We start from the raw sequence: 25,870 nt of genomic DNA, 5'->3' as shown, positions 1-25,870 counted from the left end.
GACGCCTCTCTGGTTACAAGTGCCCACAGTAGTTGGTGATCCAGGAAAATACTCTTACCATCTGCTAAATCTTCTCTTTTGTTACGGGGCGTAACATAAGTGATTATTTTATGAAACGTTTAAGTTTTATTTAACGGAATTGTAAGAAAATATGTGCTGCCAGTTACGATGAGCGTTGTAAAAAAAAAATTGATTCAAGCAGTGGCTCTTCGAGAGAAGCTCTTCTTCTTTCGAGAGAATCGCTAAGAAATGAAAAATCGATTCAGTTCAGCGATGCTTTCGGTTTGACGAAAATCTTAATACAACATCTTCTGGTTGATATTTGGACGAAATATAATATTTGCTATATTGTTTGCCAGTTTTATTAAGCTGAACATAGGCAGACAGACACAAAAAGACCACTTTGTATAAAAACCTTTTTTACTCTTACCATACATAATACCATAAATGTTCAATTTTGGTGAAAACATTTATTGATATCTGTTAGAATGTAATACTTGACGGCATGAAAGAGGGAGAAAATAATCAAATGAAAACCAAATTGCGCGTTTTTTTTCTTAAAATTAACTTAAGGGGCAGAAAAAATGTAATTTGTGAAATAGGCCTGAGGGAATAAAGATAAAAATAACCATAAAAGAGATGGGGCCTCCTGGAATTAGATTATTTCAATTTATCTTTCAATTTCAAATTTTAAAATAATAAAATTAATTAGAATTAAGGAAACAAATTAATTTTATAATTAAAAAGCGATCGAAAAGAAATTATATTATTAATGGGAAACTGCTCAAGTGTAATTTAATGTGTGCAGACGTTGGTAGCTTTGACAGGTTTAGGTCTCCATTTCTGATAGATATATTATTGGTAAAGTGAACAATGTATTTAATGTTGGGTTTCTATTTTTAAATGTTAATTATTTTGTTGTGTGTAATCTGAGTTTAATTGCTTTATTTTGTGGAAAGAATATGTGTAGTTATTTTAGGGTGGGAAGGTAAATTTTAAATTAGAGTGAGGTGTGACTACTTTCTAAAATACTTCCAGGGACCATAGTTTTGTTTTGTCATTTTTTAGCACAAAATTTAGTAAAAAATGGGTAATTGTTTAACAAGACAAAGAGCTACAATGAAAAAGGACGCTAACAATTTACAAACATCAATAAATAATAAAGAGATATCCACACCACAAAATTCGAATCCAGCAGGTCAACAGATTTCCCAGTTACAATTGCAAACACACACTGGTGTTGACAATATAGCCAGGGAAGGTAGAAATGGACCCATACCACCTATACCTGATAATGACACCAATCAGACTTCTACAAATCCATCTAGCAACAGTATTGCAAAGATATTTGTAGCGTTATATGATTATGATGCTAGAACTGATGAGGATTTGAGCTTTAGAAAAGGTGAACATTTAGAAATATTGAACGATACGCAAGGAGATTGGTGGTTGGCAAGGAGTAAGTCAACAAAACAGGAAGGATATATCCCGTCGAATTACGTAGCAAAGTTGAAATCAATAGAGGCTGAACCGTAAGTATTCATTTTTATTAATTTGTTTAACATTTGCCGAGACAGGCTTTCAAAAAATTGTAAACTATTTAATGTTCTGTATACTTTAATGGGAGGCGCCATGGAAGCCGAGCGGGTCAGAAGCGAGGCCTGCAAAACTAATGTATTGTGGTACGGGGTTTTGTTTAATGGTTAATATAAGAAATTTATAGTAAAGTATGTGTGCTATCCGCCTCCGTCCACACCTAATTTGTAGATGGATGTAAAGCCCGGCTAAAAAATAGGCATTACTTTACTTTTTTATTTTATTTTTGTACTTTAGTAGGATCAGATTTTTCCCTCTTTGGTACTTTCACATTTTAATTACCATTAAAGTAGTGTTAATGATATGTTATGTATAAAGAGTGGATAATTCACTGATTGGTAGCTATCCAAAGAAGTATATTCAATTCAGTTAGTTACTTTTTGTTTTCTCATTGTTGCTGTCACAAATCAGGTATCTAGCCAGAGCTTTTTGCATGCATGGAGGGTCTACTGACATCTGATAAGTAGTGTCAATAAAGGTATTTAGGAAAGTAGGAAGCAAAGGAAATGGAATTACGAAGTGGGAGTGGGTCTCAAACTTAAGTACAAATTGATAAATCATTATGGCTAGTTCATTGTGTATAAAAAGAGTATAATTTTTTAAGGATCTTGGATTAGGTGATTTAGGATGTTGATTTGGCAATTTAAAAGTAAAAATATTTAAAAATAAGCCTTAATTAAAGTTTGAAAATAATTTTGTTCATCACTTTAATCCATCTTTATGTGCCAGTAGTTCCATTTTTCATGGGTACCACATAAGGTTCTGTGTAGGCAAAGAATTCATTACAGCCTCTTTTCAGTTCTTCTTGCGTTATACTCAAGCTCTAGCTTATTAATTTTTGAGGCACAGTCATGAAATGTTGCGTCTTGTATCATTCTGTAAAGCAACTATTTTTCTGATAACAAAAGAAGTATTTATCGACCACAACACAATGGACAATACAGTTGTTCTGAATAGGATCCAAATGTGATAGCCTGCTAATAGGAAACCAACTTGAAATGCACCACTCATTCAAAGTTCCTTCAAATGCAAAGAATTATCTTTGCATTGAAGGAAAAAAACAGATTGGTCAGGCGAAACCCACTAACTTTCAAGTTTTAAGGTTATTAGGTAAATACTACTAAAGTTACTAAATATATTATAACATACATATATACTATATATACCACTAGAACATTATTATTTTACACTTTTATATTATATTTTTCACTTTGACCATTCACTTAATAAATCTCAAATAACTCAATTGAGTTTTACGCACTTCATTTCAACCGTATATGCCTTTTGTTGTGACCTCAATTCGTGAATAATAATAGTGTTCTAGTACTTATTCCAGGAACAGCTTCTCTTTAAGAATTCGGTCAAAGGACAGTGGACGCCCAAACCTTTCCTATTTTCAAGCATTTCAGATGAAATTAAGCTCTAATTAATTTTTTGCCTGCTAAGAACCTAATATGGCACCCAATAAAAATGGAAATATTGGCACATAAAGATGGATTAAAGTAATACACAAAATGATTTTCTAACTTTAATTAAGGTTTATTTGTAAATATTGCCCTACTTGTAATTTTTAATCCATTACTCAGCAACGAGAATTAACAAATCATTAGTACCCTCAATTTCTCAAGCCACATTTATAGTTGTAAAGCCTTTTTAAATTAAGCTTAATTTAAATAATCTTATGTCTGAAAAGTGTCTGTCAAAAAACCTAAGTACAGTACCAACGTATGTATGTTTTTATCAACAGTTCATTAAACTAAATGAGTGAAAAAACGTAAAGACCCTGTTATACCCGTATTGCTCTTCTAGGCTTGCATTTTTCCTCTCTTACTAAATAAAAAAAATCTCTGTTATTGTTTTTTATAAATTGAATATAATTTTTCAATTATCCTCCGTTATGCTTTCTAAATGTATGGCATTGTTATATTTCTTACTCTTTCTTGTTTGGTTTATTACTTACCTTAAGTTATTATGTATATTCGGTTATAAATTTCCAGTAGCTCTGAAGATGGACACCTATAAGGTTTTAGAATTTTCTTGCTGATGCCGAACATCCTTCTATAAACAGAACATGATAAAATCGCCTCAGTTTTCCATTATTTCCTCTTCGATGGCAGAGTAAGTATCTAGTGGGCTTACTTATTACTCGAAGACTATAACGTTCCCTGAAAGACCTGGGCTTCAGCCACCGATTCTCTTTTTCTTTCTCTATTTCTTTTCAACATTCTCCACTTCTTCTGACAAAGGAACTTATTTTCCTCCTCCATATCTTGCAGCTATTTTAATGAAGACCTACCTCGTACACTATCCTCATTAGGATGTCTACATAAGGTTTTATTTTAGACCTAAAACCTCCTCTATTGACCAACCCATCGAATTTTATTTGGAGTGATGATGGCTACAATATCCGGCTCACCAAAAAGTATTATGTATTTATTTAATTTTTTTCAGAAGAGTTCCCCAACCTACCGTTTCTTTCTTATTCTGTAGCCGTTTTTCATCTTCGCAGGCCCAACAATTTTTCTTAGGAGCCTCCTTTCTCTCCGTCACAATCTTTTGTTCATCCACTCTGCTTAACACACATGCTTCCCATCCGTAGGTTACCTTTCGGCGCAATATTGTTCGGTAGGTTCTTAATTTTTTCTGCTGACATTTTTTTCTGTAACTAGATCAACACCCAGAGTTCTCTATTGCCAGAAGGGTGCCTCGTACTATTGCCCTTACTTACGTTGTTTGCAGATGTTAAAACTGCTCTCAATTATTTAACTCTGAAGATGTTTAATATCTAATTGACTCTACACTCGTTTTTTTCACAGTTATCTTTAATGTAAGTTACCTTAATCAAAATTATTTAGCAATCACATCTAGCTCTAGAAAAGCCTAATTTCTCACTCTGCCATTAGCCACTCTGATTACATCATCGGCACAAGTTGTCCATTTTGTTGTACAGGTTAATCAGCTTATTATCACCTAATGAATTCTTCGAAAACTATATTAAACGATGTCGGAGACGTTGTGTCCCTTGCCTAAGGCCAGAGCTTATTTGAAATCCAATGTTCTTTCTGTAACGTAAGACTCGCCAACACCAATTTCTAAACTTCCTTGTCTTCTAAGGCAAATTTGCATAGGTGTCACGCCAAAAAGCCCATCATTCAACAGTCCATTTTAGATGGCAACCTTACCTTTAAAATGGCCAAAGTTATAAATTTTTACCATTATATCGGAAGGAAAAACAGCACTTGGGATTTTTAACATCTCGCTATCAATTAGTGGCTATCACCTTTAAGGTCGATTGCAGTACTTCCTCTAATCAGTAGTTGAAGAATATAAAGATAAGGTAATCGCAAATTTTGTATTTGTTTTAAAATTACAATTATTTTAAAAATTATAATACAATTGCTAAGTAATAATAAATCGTGTCACTATTCCAGGCCAAAAATGAAGCAAAAACCATCTTACTACAAGTCATTAGCAGCTAAATCTCTTATTATATGAGGTTCGTTTACATTAATAGACTTGTAAACAATTTTTTAGGCACCCTTTATCTCATTAAATGTTCGGCTGGGTGCAGGACAAAAATTAATGCGTCTGTTTAACTCGTAAAAATTATTAGGCATTCGGTAATATTTATTTCTTGCGGACGCCGGACACTTGAACACCCTTAAGGAGACAAAAATTTGCACTTGAGAAAATTAATTCTGCAAATTGGATTTTATTTAATTAAAGTTGGTTTAAAATGAGATTAAATTTGAATTTCCCTGAAATATAATTTAAATTATTTAATTGTAATTAATTTTTTTTTTAATTTTGATTCAAATTTATTTCTTTTGCAGCCAGCAGGGAAGCAAGTAATTCTTTAAAATTTTCTTAATTTAAGTTAATTTATTGTTTAAATTAATTTGTTAAATGAATTAATTGGAATTAAAATTCAATATTATTTTTTTTATATACTTTAAAATCGGGGCGAATGTCTGGAAAGAGGAAGTATTGCGATCTCGTCGAATTTTCCCAAAAATTGCGTTTCTGCAAAGAAACTGCAGGTTTTGTGGTGCCCTAAGTTTTAAGAGTGGTTTGTAATGACAAATTGTCTAGTAATTTCAAATTGAATTTGTCAGTATAACAGACAAATCTGCGGGCACAAAAACTTTATATTGGGTTTAAGTGTCTAATCAGATAGACCCGAACAAAAGATAGCCGTTGAAGTCTGTCCAAGAAAGGGTGACCACTTACTTTTTTTTTAATAGAAAAAACAACCAGCTGTGGATAATCATTAACAATAAGTAGGACTATCGCGTTTATCTTAAATAAATTGCTGTGAAAAATTATCATATCTTTAGGAAATATATGTATATAACCTAACGTTATCAGATAACACATTTTTTTTTTTTTTTTACTAATGATTACTCAATTTCATTTGATTTCCCAATTCATGAATAGTTCCTATAAATTTTATTCAATAAATCTCAATTAAAGGAATAGAATAATAAAATTATAAAATATAAGCCTTCCTATAAATATTCTGTTCAATTTACAATTTAAAAGAAAGTAGTCCAGGGCTTTTTCGTAATAACCATGTCAATCACCATGGTGATAGACCGCCGGTGGTTCTTGCTGAAGGTCTGATTACTTCATTTAGCCTTTTGGTTATTGATAAGGATTTCAACGGGCTCCTCGGGCTTCGATATCATTTCTGTGATGTTGAGAACAAACGCGACTTTATCAAGAGTTCACTGTCAGACACATTAAGACACCAGTGTCAGATAACACTTTAATACAATTGAATAATTTTGTTCAAAACGTGCAATTTTCAAGTTGGATGGTCAGAATGCTGTTTCACGAACATGGTTTAGCGGCTAAAAGTCCCGATTTGGGTCTTCTCACCAAGGAACAAATGTAACTAGACTGCATTTGCCTTTAACCATCATATGTGGAATAAGGACGATTTGAGTATTTCTTTTCTTTGGTGAATCTTGATTTTTCTCTTTTGTTCAGGTGGAAGAAAATAATGCAAAGAAGACAAATGGGTGGTGACAAATAATGTAAAAGAAGAGCAAATGTCAATCTGGCTACATCGTGTACTTGGTGAGAAGAAGCCTAAGGCTAGACTTCTAGTGGCCAGACTTTGTTCTTTAACCATCTTCTGACTGTACGACTTAATTTGCACGTATTGAATACAATTATTCAATTGATTCGCAGTAGTAAAATATTCTTTTACTGTAGCCGGGTGACTGCTGTCCTAATGTGTGTTTTAGTTCCACTCTGCCGAGAGATAACTATTGGCAAAGTCAAGTTTGTTTTCGAAATTTAGTACCCTTAGCAAAGCGTGGGAGAGGAGCCACCGCATCGAATCCCAAAAGACTGAATGAAATAATCAGACTTAGTGCAGCAACGACTAATTGTGAAATACTTAGTTCATTTTTTTCAAGTGATGGATTTTTTTTTTTTTCAGAAATGATGTGATAATTTTTTGTCTAATTTTGCTCAGCAGTTTATTATTAATTGAGAATGTATCAATGATGGAAATATATCCCATTACGATTAGAAGTTACCACTTCTAATATTAATTATCAGCCATCTTTCTGCTACTGTTGAATTCCACCGAAGAAATTGTACCGTGGACACCTACGGAGTTCTAAACCTAGGCCCTTAGAATAGGAAAAAAAAGTACCATTTTTTCTTTAGTCTTACGGTAGAGGATTTGGCCTAGCGTTATTTTGCTGGGATAAAAGTTGTTTGTGGTTGATCAAAATTGGATAAGGTGGCACGTTTTTGAGAAAAATTGTATCTAGTTGATGACAGTAAAGATCGGAATTCCTGGTAAGGCCATCGGCAACGAATTAGTGAAAAATTGCCTAGTAACAACATCTGGTAAAGCGATTTGACCGCGTTCAAAACATTAATTGTCTCATTTTTCGGTCAGTAAATGCAACTATTCAATTGCTACTAATTTGTCTAATGGATTGTTCAAGAGAAGTTGGCTGTTGTGGTGGCTGCCCGTTGAGATTTAATTTTATTAACCATAAACCTACATCTCATTCTATCGTCTATCGCTAGATTATTTTTAAGTTTCCAATCACAGGTTTACTTTCTGACCGAGTGATGACGTGTTTCTGCTCATTCTCACAGCATTAGATTGCTTTCAAGAGATATCTGGTTAATGATGTCCGTCTGATGTGTTTTACCTGAATATTACGTCAAGTGTTTCAGGTTGATTCAGAGTAAGAAAAGTTGTTACGCTTTGAGTTTATTATTCGATTTTTTCTCAAGGGTAGCAATGGGCCCAAAGGAGTTTTGGATAGCATTGTCTCCTCACTCCTCGCAGAGCAATAATGTTAATTCCAAATATCCTTTATCTCTCCTATTGTTTGGAGGTGCTCACAGCAAACTGTCAGTAGACATTTTTTTTTTTTTTTTGCAGAAGGACTTCTTATGATTGCTGATTGAATTTGCTTTTTTATATAGTATTTAGAAACTTTATACACAGTCGAAAACTTCAATTTAATGAGTTTATGACGTATGTGCACTGGTTTTTAATGTTCGCTAAAAAATAAAATAAAAGTTGTACAAACAATTATTAACTGAATGTGTGGCTCCGAAAGTTGGCCCGAGTTTAAAGAATATCAGTTGATCGGCGAGGTGAACAGTTTACAAACTTGTGATACGTGCGCATAGCTGCATTTCACTTTTGTCTATAGATTTTCCTGATTTTTTTATTGTGGTTCTAGGGGGTTTGGGGAGTCAAAATGCTTTCAGTTTCAAACGTTCGTTATTGAAGCCAAACTGTTCACTGCCTCTTACAAATTTTATGATGATTTTCAAATGATAATTTTTTGCTAAATTTCAGATGGTATTTTGGCAAGATCAAGCGCATCGAGGCTGAAAAGAAACTTCTTCTTCCAGAAAATGAGCACGGAGCTTTTCTGATTCGTGACTCTGAGAGTAGGCGTAACGATTACTCGCTTTCAGGTAAATAGTTAATTATATTAAATTAGAGGCGGGTGTTGGCGGGTTTATTTGTTAGAAAACATTGTTTATAGTAAAGTGCGAACTTCCGCCCTCATCCACGACACCTAATTGGTAGTTGGATGTTAAGCCCGCCTGAAAAAACAGACGATTACTTTACTTTATTAAATTAGATTAGAGCACTGGGCAGGTCGTGCACTCAAAACAATGCATCCAAAAGAGTATTATTTCGCTGATCCCTTGGTAATACTGCCTAAACTTTCGTTCTTCTTTATAAAAGGAAATCTCTTCTTTTTATAAGATCCAGGCTTTCCCACCTTGCGAACTAGCGACTACATCGCAACTAGAGTAGCGACCAAATACCGGCGCAATGTTGAAGAAGTGCTTACCAAATTAATGGAATGGACATGCTGACCCCCAAGTAACTAGCCGTCCATCTCAAAAGTTCTAACGGCCGAGAATCGAGGAGCATTCCTTTAGAGGTCTGTTGGTCGCTACTGTTTCTGAGTGAAGTCCTCAATCGTTGCTGGATACCGGACAGTAAACCAAGAGGCTCAAGATAGAAACCTAACTCTGAATTGTACTTACGCTTTGACACCTCTAAAGTCACGGAAATGAGGGGAGAAACCAGAACGAAGGGAGAAATTGCATCAATTTTGTCAACAGCTAGCCAAAAACAAGCTGCACTCTAGCCAATTTTGTAGAGTCTAGGCCACGTTCTTACTGACTGTTGTTACTAACCCACACTGCAAATATTGTCAAGTCCTTACAAGCCTTAATTTTATGTCAAGCAGGGGCCAAGCGAAATCACTGTTCGGAGAGATGATCTCCCTTGTAACTGAGAGTTCCATATCACTCTCACTCTGAGCTACAACGTTCTGGTCCACAAACCTGAATTTTTATTTATGTGATTGCAGTACGTGACGGTGATACAGTGAAACATTACAGAATAAGACAGTTAGACGAAGGTGGCTTCTTTATCGCACGAAGGACATCATTTAGAACTCTGCAAGAGCTTGTCGACCATTACAGCAAAGATGCTGACGGATTATGTGTAAATCTAAAGAAACCTTGTGTACAGGTAATTTTTGTGCTGTTTATTTAAACCATTACATTAAATACATGCTTTCTTAAAACTTCGATTTTTTTCTCTCTCTCTTTTAAATCTAAAGCATGGAAGAGATAGTGCAAGGTGTTTTAGGGTTCCGTTTACAGCATCGCTTTAGAAAAAATGCACAGACATTTTTCAAAACTTTAGCAATGAATATGTTCAAAAGGACGTATCATTAAATAATCAAAAATCGAAATTTAGGTTTTAAAAATGACATCCTCCAAATGATGCCCTTTTCGGCGCAATCACTCTTAGTTCTTCCCGAAACTTTAGCATCACCTGCTGAATCATTTATTAAGGGATAGCTGTCATCTCTCGTAGAATCGCCTCATTCAGTTCTGGTACACTCCTCGGCTCATTTATACAAACTTTTGCTTTGATGTATCCCCAGAGAAAATAATCGCATCGGGACAAGTCAGGAGACTGAAGGGGGCGCACTTCATTGACAATTTTTGTGTGTGGGAAGTTACTCCATCTTGTTGGAACCATATTCTTTGCCTATTTATGTGTCTTCTCCGTAGCTAGACTAAAAAATGTTTTAAGCATTTCCACTTAAAGTACAGAGTTAACGGTGATCGCTATACCATGCTCGTCCTCAAAGCAAGAGTCGTTATGGATATGGCGTGGGTTTCGTGATGCCCAATACGTACAGTTTTGTTTATTTACAAAACCGGATAGGTGGAAGTGGGCTTCGTCACTGGATAGGATAACGATGTCATCTGTCAACATTTCAAGCATTGTTTGAGCAAATTGCATTCTGATTATCACGGGGCACCAACTGTTGTGTGATAGCGAGTTTGTAAGGGTGGAAATTCGACTGCTTCAGAATTCTTGCGAACAGATGTACAGCTGCATGCCTCCGTAGTGAACCCTTGGACTGGCCTCCTCTGCCTAGCGTATACGTTCCACATTTTCTGGTGAGTTGAGCCCCTTGTTATTTTTCATCCTTCTACCACCCTCCCCAAAACCAAACAGTAAATACAACCCTGAAAACCTTGTAAAAGGTGTATCATAAGCTGAAATTACAATTATTTACCACGTATACTTATGCGCTGAATACTTTTAGTTTTAGTTTGAAATTAGAAGTTAATAATAATTGCAGGTTGAAAAGCCAGTGACTGGCGGATTGTCACACAGTACACGTGATCAATGGGAAATCGATCGTGCATCATTGAAATTTGTAAGAAAACTTGGCCATGGACAGTTTGGTGAAGTCTGGGAAGGCTTGTGGAATAACACAACTCCTGTTGCTATCAAAACATTGAAACCAGGTAAGCTAAGCACAACTATGCACGGTTCTTAAATTGGGTCTTGTTTAGAAAGTGAACGTCACATTTTATTTATTTATTTATTGTTTATTTTTGTGGAATTCTTTATATTATTTTTTGAACCAGTATATAAATAAAGTAATGAAATGTGAACACTGTCCGGAGGCCGGCGGTACACGGAAAAAAGCTCCAGGCGCCAATGACCTCAGATGCTGACCCGCCTTAAATTAAAAAAAAAAAAATGAATAACTGTAGTCATGACAGCATTAATAATATAATAAGTCATATCAGCAAGAAGTCCCCCTTTCATTTCTTCTTCTTATGCTTGACGAAGTCTCTTCGTACTATTGAATACTAAGTGCTAAAAGTCGTTAATCTGCAAGCATCTTGTTTTTCTGGGACTTTTTTGAATAACTGATATCAAACCTGTGATATCGATAGATATCAGCCGAGAGGGTGGGCCAAATAAACAGACATTAGGTTTAAAGCAGACGAAACAGGACTCATCATTAGCAAAGTTCAAGCATTGAAGCAAGAAACTAAACCAAAAAGATGCTGGTCAATACTGTCGAAGATACAATTAGCGTCCACCTTCTGAACAAGTAAAAAATTAGTCTGAGATAAGTGGATCAAATTTTCTTAAACGAAATAAGCGTATCTTATAAAAGGATTGAATCGAAGATGTCAACATCAAAATTGCTTTCTAGTTCCTCTTTAAGCCGTAGCACCAACCAGAAATGCGCTGTTTTGAGCTATCATACTTGGAAAATGGGCACTGTGGTGGACCGTGGCAGCATAAGTTCATGCTTAACTCTACTAAAACTCCTTTTTACTTCCTCTATAGATAAGTGGCATATCCTAAATGTTTACCTACGGCGTGCAATTTTGCAGTCTTGTACTTCAAAGGCGTTTACATGCGTATTTGTTGTTTTTCTACCGATTTTAAATCCATCTGTTACTAAACTGAATTTAATGTATTATTTTAATGCTAGTGCTTTATTATCTAAAAAACGACATATTACCAGCCTAGTTATTTGTTTACCATTACATACAAATGCAAGAGTGTTGGTGTGATGGTTCCCAAACCAAAATAACTAGATTTGCTCATTTCCCATCTTGAGACCAGAAATTCAATTTTAATCAATCAAATTTTCATTTAAGGTGGTGAATGCGAAAATGATTTTCATTTAAAAATGAAAATACGTACTTTATGGTGCAAATTTTGCAGTAATCGAACAAAAGTCAGCGTATTATGTCACACTCTAAGAACCGAGAGAAAATTGGAACACAGATCGTAGTTCGCATGCTTTTGTTACATTTCTAAAATAAAATGGATCGAAACTCCCCATTTTCTTAGTTTGCATCGTATACTTAGATTTCTCAAGAATAATAGATGTTCATTGACCACGTTCTATTTAGTGCTTCTTTTCTAACGCTTCTCTTAATCCCTTAAGATTTCTGATATGTATGAGAGTACAACTATTACTTCTAACAATAGAATGCGTCAGTATTGCGGCTATTCCAAGCAATTCTTCTTCATCTTCTGCCATAAAACGTGATAGTTCAAAAAATAATTGCAGAAGGAAACAGGTCTGCTCCTAAGATGTCATTAATGGTAAGTAAACCAGTAATCACGGGTTGCAATGTGAAGAGCATAATTACCAGGAAGCTCACAGTACACAGTTATTGTCATAACTGTGGAGTTATTATACCTAGTTATTGTCTTGTAGCTACATAGTAGAGACGCCGTGGCTCCATCTTGATAGACCAAAATTAATTATTTCACTTAAGCACTGTGCAGCTGCACCTGCTGCACACTGTTTTATTCCAGTAGTGGCGTAAAAGTACAATATATCGTAAAGCAGAAACATTTTGAAAATTCCTATTTTTTCTCTTCTTACAGGTACTATGGATCCGAAAGATTTTCTGGCAGAAGCACAGATTATGAAAAAGTTAAGGCACACAAAATTGATACAGCTGTATGCAGTGTGCACCATGGAAGAACCTATTTACATCATCACTGAACTCATGAAGAATGGCAGTCTATTGGATTATCTCCAAGGTAAATGTTTTCAAGTGTATATGCAGAGAGAAATTGTTCCTTTTTTTTATCATGCCGATCTCTAAATTACTCTGCTATTTGATCACTTATGGCTGTCTCTTCTTGGGAGCCAAAATACAGTCAGCAACTTTTCTTATTTAGTTTAAAACAAAAAGAGATAGAGATTATAAACCCATTTGTTTCTAATGTATTGATTACATTTTGTATTAGGTCTAAGAACTATTTTAGACCTAATATCTTTTCAGTAGAAATAATGTCTTCCTTTATTTCTGCCTTAAATTGACAGTGTATTTCTTTAAGTAGCCCAAGTTTGTTCAAGCAGCAGCTACTTTGCTTACTCCTCTTAAAAAGAAGTACTGAAATCGCAGTTTAATTTTACTATTTACGTACAAATACCTTCCAATTTTAATCGAAACGTAAACCGAAGAAAACTGTTTTTGTGGATTCTTTGGGGACTGCAGTTCTAAGCATTCTTTTAAAAGATCTCTCCAGTGGTAGTTACGGTTCCGACTTAACAACCATACCACGTTATAATGAAAGTATTGCTTATTCCAAATATTATGAAAATCTGTAAAGCGGATATGAACCTTTGCAAAATTGACAAAAAGGAAAATCATCCAAAAGTTACAAAAATCTCCTTAACAAAAACTTACAGTTTAAAATGTTAAGTATAAGGGTTGATTAAACGCCAAAAGGTACACAGATCAGCAAGTAACCAACATTTCATTCATACTTCATTGAGATCATTTAAGTAATTTTACTGCATTAATTTTCATTAATATTTTTTAGAATTTATTAGATGTCACAGACCCTTATGCTGGCCATTTTCATCTACAAAATATTTGTTCAATTAGCACACCATTTAACATAGATTGAATGTAATATCTATTTATCTATAATAAACAATTAATCACAGATTAAAAAGAAAAACGTCATAAAAAATAAAAAAAATTATGAGGCTAAAAAATTCAAAAACTTTTTTAAAAAATGCTTACACTAACATACATCAATGATTTTGTTCATTTTATTAATTCATTTTTATTTAAATTAAAATCGTGGTTTAAGTTCATTCTTCAATTAAATTGATTGTTACTTTACTTTATGTAGTAGTCAAGTATTAAAAATATGCGTAATAATTAATCCGGCTTTATAGAAAATAATATAGTTTTCTTCAACTACATTCTCAAACTAGGTATTCCTCCCACAATGTTATATATTTGGAATATAAAATAAATAAGATGTGCATATTTTTAGGACAGCAAATTATTACAGTATTTTACTATAAGTAAAATTAAGTCCGTCCACGACACCTAATTGATAGTTGGACGTTAAGCACCGCCTGAAAAAATAGGCAATTACTTTACTTTACTATAAGTAAAATTAGAGGGAATACATTAAATTACAATTGAGGAATGAATAATTATTGTTGAATAATTTACTTGTTATTAACTGTGCGTTATTTGTGCTCACGAATACTTCGGTAAGACGAATTCAAAAATGAAATTTTGTTTTAAATCCGTTATTGAAATTTAAATAGTAACCACTCTACTAATTTAGTAACGAAAACGTACCTATAAAAAAGCTGTAAATAGTAGTGTAGAAAACAATAATAATTTGTCTGATGCCAAATCATTCGGAGTTCGATTAAAAGTTTAAACGAAAAAGAAACAAACTGAGCTGAGCATTGAAGGATGTAAATTATCACATTTAATTATTTTAAACAACTGTATGAACCTCGGACTATTTGTAGTTCCACAATAAATGATGTATGTATTTCATCCGTATTTTGAGCACGTTTTACGTTAAATGAAATTAAATTGGCTATCAATAATTGCAAATTAAACCAGATGGCCTGACTGCCGAATTTTATCAATTTTATAAAAACATTTCAGATAACTCTCTATTATACATTTAAAACATATTTAATAAAATATTGAATGAAGAAACCATTCCGGCAGCGTAGAGTCAGTGTGATATATTTCGAATCCATAAAAAATGTGACCCTAAAGTACCAGATAATTACAGTGGCATTTCGTTAATAAATGTCACGAAAAGTTTTACACAGATTTTAACTAATCGTCTAACAGGTTGGATAGAGTATGGAAATCCTCTCTTTGAGGAACAAAATGGATTCCGAAAAAATAGAGGATAGTTCGTTTATCCTATCATCTCTTGTAAAAGTCCAAATTTCAAAGCCCAAAAGAAATTTTTTTGCCACAAAGTCAGGTCCTTTTTTTGTGTGTGGGTGTAAGGATTAGTAACAATTATTCAGACACTTTTCCGCTTCTCGGGCGTTTGCATGGTGATATTGTTTTCTTATCTTATTTTCAATTTTCATCAACGATTTTGTATTTTTACATTATAGTATAGTTGTAAGAGTGTAAGTATTGATAGTAAGATGGGCTAATATCATTAACTTATGTTATGCCGACGATTTAGTTGTGTTCTCTGATAGTGTAGTTAATAATTAAAGAAAGGTGAATGTTTTAGCAATATATTTTTATGAAAATTCATTAGAGGTGAATGTATCTCAACTAAGACACTTGTTTGTTAAAAAGTCCTAACTAAAAACTAATATAAATTTGTACTAAAATAAGAGTTAAGTTGAAATAGTAAGTTCTATTATATAGTGGAGCAAAAATACGTTGGATCCAATGTGCCAGTTAAAAGTTCATGCCTGTTGAGTAAGTTAGAATCTCTCCAACTATAGAAATAACTATAAATTTTAATAAAACATGTTACAACATAGCTGAACCATGTCCACTACGTAATTCTAACAGAATAGAAATATTATACAACTTATTGTATCGTACATAGAAAACACGCCACGTACATTCCCAAATCTAATGAATATTTTTGTTTCAGGAAAAGGACGTGGTCTGATATTGCCACAATTAATTGACATGGCAGCGCAAATCGCTGCCGGAATGGCATATTTAGAGAGCCAAAACTATATACACAGAGATTTGGCAGCCAGAAATGTTCTGGTTGGCGATAGCAATATCGTGAAGATCGCTGACTTTGGTCTGGCACGCTTGATTAAGGTAAGTATTAGGGTAACTGAGACTTGTAACTCACACACTTCACATCATTCATTGATTCCAAGGTAGCCACAGCAGATGCACTCTTGGAGTTGCCAGTGGCTTTATCGCCACTCTACGATATCTAAACGTCACTGATTCCACAATTCGTGGCTAACCTACTCAACATCTCTAAGTAAAAAATGTATAGAGGTCTTGCCCCTTTATTCTGTGACTTTGCGGTAATGACTTGCCGGTTGTGTGTACTCCACATCTGGATAGCGGACACCTAAATTATACCGATGTAAGGCCCGATCATTATTTGGTGATTTCAGTGGTTAATTGAGTACAGGCTTTCCAAACAAGAATGTTTGTGACGTGGCAGGGACTAGTATTTAGAAATAGGTTTTTAGTTGGGGGGGGGGCTAAATTTGTGTTGTTGGGCGGTCATTAGACATCCAGCTTTGAGCGCGGGCGTAGAATCGGACAAGAGCATAGACCTGGCGGCAATTTCGAGGGACACCTCTCCACCTTCGGACTTTAGAGCTTTTGTCTGAAGAGGTGAGGTATTAATGGGCTACGCGCGACTACAAGTCCTCTCGACTAGCCTATCTAATCTGAGACTGACGGCACACATTTTACCTGTCCTGCCGGTAACTGATCGCCAAGCTTGTCGAGTGACAATGCTAACTGGGTGTGCTATTAAGAGTAGGTCCCGGCCCTGCTAAAAATGTGTCAGGAGGATAGGGAACGTCTCTTATAAGCTGCCAGATTGCGTTGCAGTTGGTCCTTGATTGTTTGCGATAGGAAGACCTGTGGTACAAGACCAGTCGAGGTAATATAAAAAAAAAAAACTGTTAGGAAACCCCTAAACCAGTTAAAAGGGCGATGTTACACGCGACTAGAACTGTGAAGCTTATTGTCATTTCAGTCATTCCACGTAGAATTTTTGAATGGTAATACTCTGTTTTCCACAAACTTACAGGAAGACGAATACGAGGCACGTGTTGGTGCTAGATTCCCGATCAAATGGACCGCTCCCGAAGCAGCTAACTACAGTAAATTCTCGATAAAATCCGATGTTTGGTCATTTGGCATATTGTTGACAGAATTAGTCACCTATGGCAGAATACCCTATCCAGGTGAGTTTGATGCAAACTGCTGTCCAACAAACATGATGCTACCCACTTTATATAACTTTTCGTTCACATATAAATGTAAGTTTCTTATGAAACATTCCGTGTTTGCAGGTATGACAAACGCTGAGGTATTGCATCAAGTGGAACATGGATATCGGATGCCATGTCCGCCATCTTGTCCTGAGTCTTTGTACGAGATCATGTTAGAGTGTTGGCATAAGGATCCAATGAAGCGTCCCACTTTTGAGACGCTGCAGTGGAAGTTGGAAGATTTCTTCACAATGGAAGGTTCAGAATACAAAGAAGCTTCTGCTTACTGATAACTACAACATTCTTTAATGCATCATCACGTTTGGTCTAGCAGCCAAGAAGAGTTTGTGCAGGTTTTAACACGTTGATCCATCAGAAACACAAACGCTGCAGCGTTTTTTTCAACACGCTGTGTATGAAGATTCTATTGTTTTGGATTCCGCTTTGAGAGCAATGGCTGAACGATGCTCAAGTGTATGTGAACGAATTCTGAATTCCTTCCGTAGCAATTTGAGCTCATTATTAACAAAACCTTAGCTGATTTATTTCAAGCTGATTAGTGAAACATTGCCAAGCTGGACCAAACACTTTTTTAAAGACTCAAGATTGTTAATTCGTTCCAATTCTAACACTAAACATGTAACTACTGTATTGCAGAGTAGTGCGGACTCTGTCAAAATCTCCAACAAATGAACTCAACTTGTTTGAGGATCATTCCTGACCCGGGCCTAACCAAGGGTTAAGGTTCTGAGTGTAATTTAGTCTCAATTCTCACAAAATGTGTGGCCATATAGTATAGAGGAACATTTCTGAGATGGACTAAATACTCTTTAAAGAAGGTCTGTTACAAATTGTGAATGTGAACTCAATTCTCGCGCATACACTTCTTGAAATAGTAACAACAGTCCTCAAAAAACCGCTGATTAACGTGTTAAGACTCTTGTAGGCCTATATATATATATATATATATATATATATATATATATATATATATATATATATATATAGTTGTATATTATGATAAAATCGCAATTTAATATTTTAAATTTAAATAGAACATAAATTTTACTATACGTACGTATCGATTAAATAATTAAGAATTTATCAGTAGATGGATTTGTATAAATTTCTGTTTATAATACAAAAGGAATGCGCTGTGGTCATTTCCTGTAAGTGAACTTCTTCTACATTATATCCTCGTATATTTGTGGAGTATCCGTTCAAAACTTAGTGGCCGTCCGGAAAAAGAAGATTCGGACTAGGCGAGATATATTGTGCAGTATATCTGTCAGGAAACCAGCATAAGTGTCAGGGCTTCTAGACCTGTGCTGTAAATATGGTCAGGCCCTTATTTTAGTCTGCTCTTGTACCTTATAAGGACATGGGCTGTGAAGCATTTTCACAATTTCCCATCTTAAAAGTTTTCAGTGCACCCTTTGAGTTTGCTAAGATGTCAGAGCTCCAGTTCTTGGCAGAATATCTGGTTTGATCCTCAGGACTTATAGACAACTTTTTTTTATGTCTACCCACTTTGTATAACTTCTCGTTCACATAAAATGTTAGTTTCTTACAAAACATTCTGTGTTCGCAAATGCTGAGGTATTGCACCGGGAGGGGGGCACAAGAGCAATCTATACCAATTTGATCTATGTGGTCCTTACTTTTTAGCTGTTTTCCATCTCCTAAGAGAAAAAGCAAAGCTCTTGTTGCCAAATTCTGGTTGTTGCTAGGCAAGATGTTTAGCGTGCTATTAAGTACTTAGACTTCTAATCTATAAAGTAGCCAGAAAAGATATATTGCAGTTTGATCCAAAATCATCCATGGGACCCTTAGTCTCTTCAGCTGATCCCTCGCCTGTGAGCTTACGAGGCCTCGTGTGAAGTAAGTATTGTAGAATGTGGCTAAGGTGTTGTGGTGGTTCTGTAGTAAGAAGCCAAGGGTTTCAAAACAAGCTTTGCACTGATGGTAGTCATAGTATGTTAGATATATGTAGAGATGTTGTCTGGTCCGTCTGCACACGTACAAAGAGCAGCCATAGGCCTTGAGTGGTACCTCATCTGAGATTGACTTGCGACAGCGGTTTCTTTTTCTTTTCTTGTTTTGTTTATTACTCCCCGCAAACTTGAACGCTGCACACTTTAATGATATTTCCAATCTCTTAAAAAGAATTATACGTATATATTAAGGACAGCTTTTTTATTAAGAAGCCTCAAGATTAAAATCACATTGCTTTTGTTTTCAATCTCGAGAGCTTTCACAATCTCTCTTCTCTCTCTCTCTCTAAATAAATAATCTCAAATTTGAAGTCATACAAATTTGAAATAAAGGCATTTATGTATGTGTTATTATTTTTAGTAATTTTTAAAATAAAAATATTTTTTTGAGTTATCGAAGTTTTAGTTAATTATTCTTTAATGAAAGGCTTTAACTTTGAACTTCCTGCTAACTCCTCACTAAAATAAAATTTTGGAAAGGTCTGTTTCTAGTGCTGTAACGTTATGTTGTGTTTCTAAAGTTGAAAATGCCATTTACAATGTTCTACATAACATTCAATCTGAAAATTACAACGAAACGAATTAGTGACGAACTTGCTTCTACATAATTCCAGAAATACCGTAATATTTTGATTAAAATCTCAAGAGAAGTGCTGCCAGTGCATCCATTTTCATTTTATACTGTTGTTTTGTACAAATGCATTTAAGAGTTTTTATTTTTTCTTCCTGCTAGTAAGAGGAGTAAATATTAATAGACTACATATCAAATAGATGGTTCCTACTCAATCATCTAAATGCCAGAAAAGCTCAAATTTAAGGTTGTTATAACATAAATATTCATTAATCCAATTTATAATGTGCAGCAAATTGTTAGAATGCACTGAAAATGTGTTAAGGTCTGCAGTTAGATCTAACATCGCCGATTTTATCCGCTTATTTTGATCGTATCCGTTAGAGATTTCGGAATTTCACCCACCATCAGAGCTAGAATTATCAGTTTGGTGAAGAGATTCGACTTCACTTACGCACTACATACATAGCTGATTGAATGAGGAAGGTTACATGATCAGGGGTACAATAAACATGCGTGCTAGGCTGATAAAACCGAAGATAATATCCTGTACTGCGGGCTTGACCACATTTTCGTAGTGCGGCTTCTCGAGTTGTACACTGTTTTGTACAGAAATAAATTGTTATTATGAAGGCGCACCCAGGGGGGTTTATGTAATGAATTTCTTCCAAAGGCCTAGATCGACTGAATGGCCGGTCTTGTTGAACTACACTAACATTAATCTTATTCACTTCTAGCCTGAGGATTTCACCTATCAATTGCTACGGCGAATTTTCTTATTCTAACGCTTTGTTGCCTGTACTACTGAGGCCTTTTCTATTCCTTAAGTAGCTGAGGTTCTTACACCATACCATGGATGGGGATTGTTCCCGGGCCAGGCAAACTGCCATCTCATTACGCTTTTGTCTTGAATCTCCAGACCCCACACAATATGTACCAATACTCATTAGAATATCCATCCAAGTAATCTCTCATTCCTTGAATTAATTTGATGAATCAGTTAAGCTAAGCCGCCAGTATGTCCTCAAAAATCATTTCATCTGAAATGTTTAACGTTTCTTATAATCTCAGTAGCTCTCATGTATTGCGATTAGCTTTGACTGTAAAGCTAGTATTCCTTGGCTTACCGAGATTTCATTATTCAGATTACCGTCACACATCCTAGCTCTCTTTTTTCTACCCTGGGACCATTCAAGAATCGTATAAAATTTACAGTAATTTTACTAAACAATTACCAAGTAATTGTTAATGACTGTCATTTAATGTTTATTTAATACTTTTAAGAGATCATGTTGCCTTAACTTAATTATTTCGTAAACATATTCTCAGAAACAATCTGTGAGTGTGTTGCAATTTAAATGAAGGAATAGTTTTCAAGTAGTGTATTTACAGAGATTAAAATTATGGGTGCGCTCCTATCAGTAAAAAAAAACAAACAAACAAACAAAACAAAAGAAAACTGACTACTTTGGAGAAGTGTAAAAAATGAAAACAGATATGATTCTGTTCTTAAACACAAACTAACATTTATTTACATACTAAAAATTAAAATTTTACAAACAATTTTTACATTATACTGTTGAGTGTACATTAATTACTCATAATTATTGAGTTCGAAAAATATTTGTTTCAGAGACTAAATTTGCACAAAGTAATATTATAGGATTGAGTGTTTAAAAATTTTAATATTAGTTTTCTTGAATAATCTCGTATCAATTTTGTGCATTGTGGGTAAACTTGGCCCACACTGCACACATTATAAGGGCCTTACCAGTTAAACTTTAGTACACTTGCTTGCCAGGAAACAGTACTCTGGTCAGGTGAAAGGCTAATTAATTGTTGCTGACAATCTAGAAGTTGCATCCTTATTTGTAAGAAGTCAAATAACACTATCTTACCATCACCTTTAAAACCAAATACATTTACAAATTAAGTAATGGGAAGTAATCGCTTCAGAACTTAAATTCGACCAGGTTCTAATTATATTGTGTACGATGCATTATACATTTTGTAATGTAACAACTTGCTAAACAAATTGATGTCCTTCCAAAATTCTAGACAATATGAAGGAAAAGATGGCTAACAAGAAAAAAAGAATCATTTGAATGCTTGCAAAAAGAAGTTGTTATTTTCAGTCTAGTCTTTAATTTTGCGACCGACTGTGCATGTAGAATTGGTGTCCAGCAAACAGCAATGTGAAAAGGTATAGGCAAGCTGCAATCCAACAGTTCATTGCGTTCTGCAACAACAAAACACATGAAATTAATCACACACTCCTCAAAAGAAATAAGCAGTCTAGGATTAGTAGATAAGATGCATGGACCTGGCTAATAGCCAAAGACAATGCCATTGTTGTTGAAGCAGGACTAAGTCCATGCCTAAAGGCCTAGAATGGTTACTCCCAAAGATTGTGGCTAAGGTTTCTCCACTCCTTCCTGATCGGCTTGCGACTTACCAGAGCATTAAAGGTGAAGTTGCAATTTCGTATCAGAGGCCCCATATTCGTCACCCCTTACGACGGGCAAAGGGTACTTTGGTACTATTCTAACCCGGATCCCTTACTACAGACGAAACATATTTCATCTAATAAAAGTTGCATAAGATGACCTAAAATCACCTAATCATGTAAGAGTTGTTCGCCAGTGCGTCTGGATGTTTACACAAATACCAGAACCCCATACAGCCTGCACATTCATATTTATGGCATGTATAAAAGAAGTTAATTTCAGAAATAAATAATATATATCATGAACAAATTAAGAAAACCGTGAAAGGCACAAGTGACAGACGCAAATTGAATGTTAAAAGCTGTAAGTCCGTCGGCATTCTTGAAGGACGTTTTATAAAAATACGTCATTCAAATATTATCAACATCCGCTGTAGAGTACGAGCGATTACGTACTTCGTAAGTTATTTCCTGTACACTCTTCTGAAATTCTTCAACTTACATCACTTAACTTCGTAGCGATGCACAAACTTAGTGCGCTCGCGTGTTTCCCAACCTACACCATATCAATCAAGTACATCATTACATAAATTAATAAATAAATAAATTACTGTGTGTATAAGTCAATTTGTTTCTTCAGTCTACTATTAATAAGTCTGGACACTCCTGTCTGTGAAGGTAGAAATTGTATACTACACTCCTTTTAGATTTGATTAAGGGGGAAAATTACCAAGGTGTAGCCAGTTTTAGCGGCACTGTAGAACGACTTGATATTTTCAAATTCCTCGCCGAGCGGAATATCTTCCAACAAAGCGACACTGTTCACGAAGTAGAAGATTCCCATAGCAGCCTGCACAGGCAAAAACAAAATTTAGTAAACATTTGAAAAAATATTCTACAAACATGGATTGCTTACCAATCAGCATTCGGGAGCGACAAAAAACGGAATACCCTAGTTATTTGAGATTTTTCGGTTTCAGAGTCAGCCTGGAAAAAGGAGTGACGCTACGGTAAACTAGTGGACCGAACAAATCTCTCAGCAGTCCTTCTAATAGAGCTTTTTGTTCTGTGCTCCTTCGGCTAATTAAGCCGCAATTTGATACTCATCTGAGTAAGCAGACTCTGAATGTTGATTTATCTCAGGTCAGCTGAACTTAAGAACTGGTCAACGCTAAATTAGAGAAGTTCAGCACCACTGAACTTCCTTCAACCACAATCTGAAGTCTTCTGATAATAGTAACGGTCTACTTTACATGCCACAATCATAAACAAGGGTAGAGAGAATAGGGGAATATTGCCATTTTCAATTAGCAGACAACGGGGCGGGTGAACATGGTGCGTTTGGTATAGTTTTTCTCTAAAATAATTATTCAACTACTCGGACAAAAGTCTGTATTGACCTCAGGCAGACGGTTTCTACCACATACTTGATGTACAATAATTCTTTCATTATCTAAGTTTTTAATTTGTGTAAATAAAGTGATATTATTATTTCAATATTATTACTAAAGAACTAGTCAATTCCGGCGAAAGGGGCAGAGAGTAAACTTAGGCATCTCTTTAACATAGTGGAACCTCTCATATCTAGAGATACGCTCCGTAAAATATAGTAAGATGCGTCAGGGGTAAGTCGATTCAAAACAAATGCATCATCCTTGGCTCCAGCATTTTCATCATACCATTCTTTTAAATTAGCCAACATTTACTCTGTATCACAGTAGCCGAATCCAACCAAGAGATATGATAAAAAAGAAGCTCAATATCGTTTAGTTTAACATTATTATTTTTTCTATTCTCAAAGAAATTGTATGAGGCGGAGCATTATATTGCTGGAATAGAACTTGTCCGAATGCTGGGTGATTCTACATCAATTCTTAATATTTTAACTGTTGAATGTTTAAAGACCTTTTATTCTTGACGTCGGGTAAGAATTTGAAACGAATTTCTCCAGCACGTTCTAAAATCGAACCATTCTGCACAGCTGGCCCAGTAATTCTGGTCTGTAAATCCACTTTTTACTATATGAGACAATATTCTTTCGTTGCAGACTATTAAGGTGTAAGTTACCCTACATGTACATAGGTTCCTTACTCGTAGAATGGATATGACCAATTAACTATGTTTTTAGGCACTAAAAGTTCTTCAGCAAATGTACCATTTATTGTTGTTTTGTAATGACTCGACTGCTTTCCCTTAACGCTTCTACAAAAATATGACCAAAACTATCTTTCTTAGAAAGGTCCTATAACACCAGTAAATTTTAAAAACCAACGAGAAGCATTATTTCGAACATCTTAGCTAAGCTACTAGATTTATCACAGCAAAGTGCAACTTCATCAGATGTACCTATTTTAAAAAGATATATAATATAGTGTTTGTAAACATCAGACGTACATATGTGCATGAGTTTTTGGGAAGGACCATAGAAAATGACCTGAGTATCGAACTAATTTATGGAACCTGTATAGCATTGAAAGCAGCTAAATCTGCCGCACTAATTGCAAGTTTGAAAAATTGTATCAAACATAACCTTGAAAATCGCATAAGCAGCATGTCGCATGAGAGATTTACACCCTGATAAGCTATGTCTCTGAATTAAAAAAAAAAATATATGTATAGTACTCACCAATTGTATTATGCCCCATATACTGACAATAATACCACATAGTGAACATTTTGGACCGCAGATTAACATCGTACAAAAATTATTGTAAAACAACACAAGTTTCCTACAAAGGTAGTACAAAAATTAATAGATTATCCTCCTGATTAACAGGAAAACAAAACACAAAATTTTTATGTTTCAAATAATAATTTAAAAATATATTGCACCCATTCGCTCAAGTAACACAACTGACATAAGAAGGTAAAATGTAACGAGGCCGTATCTTACAGTGTAAAAAGGCTACGCCCTCTTTTAGATCAGACCAGGCTACCTCGCAGCTGATTTCAGCCTCTGTTTCAGTTCTATAAAAGTAGAACGTTCTCGACCAAATTTATTTAAATGAAAACAAATGTATTTTTTAACATTAAAATAAAGCCAATTAGCTAAACCAAAAATTCAGTGTTGCTTCAAAAAATTATTAAAACTATTGGTGACGTAACATTTCGTCTTCCTTAACCCCTATCCCGGTAAACTTAATTTTTGAATGGTGTAAAAAATAAAACACTGATTTCCTAAAATTAAAAGAAAAGTGTTTAAAACCTTAAAAAAAACACTTAATTTGAAGATAAAGCTCAATTAATTTGTTTTCTGTTTTTACATAAGTTAGGTGAAAGAAATATATTAAGCAAAAGCTACTAATGTGAAAAACCATCGAATAATGTCATAGTAAATATATTGGAGAGGCTAATAATGAATTTTTGCCTGCCTGTAGTCTGACGAAATTACGCACCATTGCGAGAATTTGAGCGTCCATATGTTCCAATATGTCTCAAAGGTGGGAGGTAATAACGCTGGTAAACACCCAGGCTTTCTAGGGAAATCCAGGGTTTAAAAAGCCAACAGATTGGGATAATCACTCCCTCTTTTCAGATATCGTTTATCCCCCTCAGGGAGAATATATTCCACATTAACTCCTCGTAATTATTCAGGTAATTGGATAGTCTCCCGCTGGTACCCTTAAAGCACTTTCCCCTTCTATAGGAAGGTATATTCTGCTCCACCACC

General features: G+C 34.9%; 2 protein-coding genes across 4 annotated transcripts; one reads left to right on the top strand and one right to left on the bottom strand.

Annotated features, from left to right (window-relative positions):
- Positions 1-815: 815 nt before the first annotated feature.
- Src42A (Tyrosine-protein kinase Src42A) lies at positions 816-19,582 on the top strand. Of its 2 annotated transcripts, XM_074138516.1 has the most exons (9): positions 816-1,532; positions 5,430-5,444; positions 8,441-8,562; positions 9,477-9,640; positions 10,773-10,941; positions 12,842-13,000; positions 15,866-16,044; positions 17,006-17,162; positions 17,271-19,582. In XM_074138516.1, the coding sequence occupies exons 1-9, from the start codon at positions 1,087-1,089 to the stop codon at positions 17,477-17,479; spliced, it is 1,620 nt and encodes a 539-aa protein (XP_073994617.1). In that variant the 5' UTR covers positions 816-1,086; the 3' UTR covers positions 17,480-19,582. The 2 variants fall into 2 exon arrangements, with proteins under 2 accessions (XP_073994617.1, XP_073994618.1); XM_074138517.1 differs by lacking the exon at positions 5,430-5,444.
- Positions 19,583-21,255: 1,673 nt separating this feature from the next.
- RNASEK (Ribonuclease kappa) lies at positions 21,256-25,207 on the bottom strand. Of its 2 annotated transcripts, none has more exons than XM_074138524.1 (4): positions 25,094-25,207; positions 24,827-24,929; positions 22,931-23,050; positions 21,256-21,993 (listed from the first exon to the last, which is right to left on the bottom strand). In XM_074138524.1, the coding sequence occupies exons 2-4, from the start codon at positions 24,893-24,895 to the stop codon at positions 21,898-21,900; spliced, it is 285 nt and encodes a 94-aa protein (XP_073994625.1). In that variant the 5' UTR covers positions 24,896-24,929; positions 25,094-25,207; the 3' UTR covers positions 21,256-21,897. The 2 variants fall into 2 exon arrangements, with proteins under 2 accessions (XP_073994625.1, XP_073994626.1); XM_074138525.1 differs by having other exon boundaries at positions 25,033-25,148.
- Positions 25,208-25,870: the final 663 nt, after the last annotated feature.

This window comes from Rhodnius prolixus, unplaced genomic scaffold (assembly GCF_049639745.1).
Source record: "Rhodnius prolixus isolate KJV_2025 unplaced genomic scaffold, Rpr scaffold_11, whole genome shotgun sequence".
NCBI classification, from domain to species: Eukaryota; Metazoa; Arthropoda; class Insecta; order Hemiptera; family Reduviidae; genus Rhodnius; species Rhodnius prolixus.
Note: the sequence above shows the minus strand (reverse complement) of the source record. Positions and strands in the feature narration are given on the sequence as shown.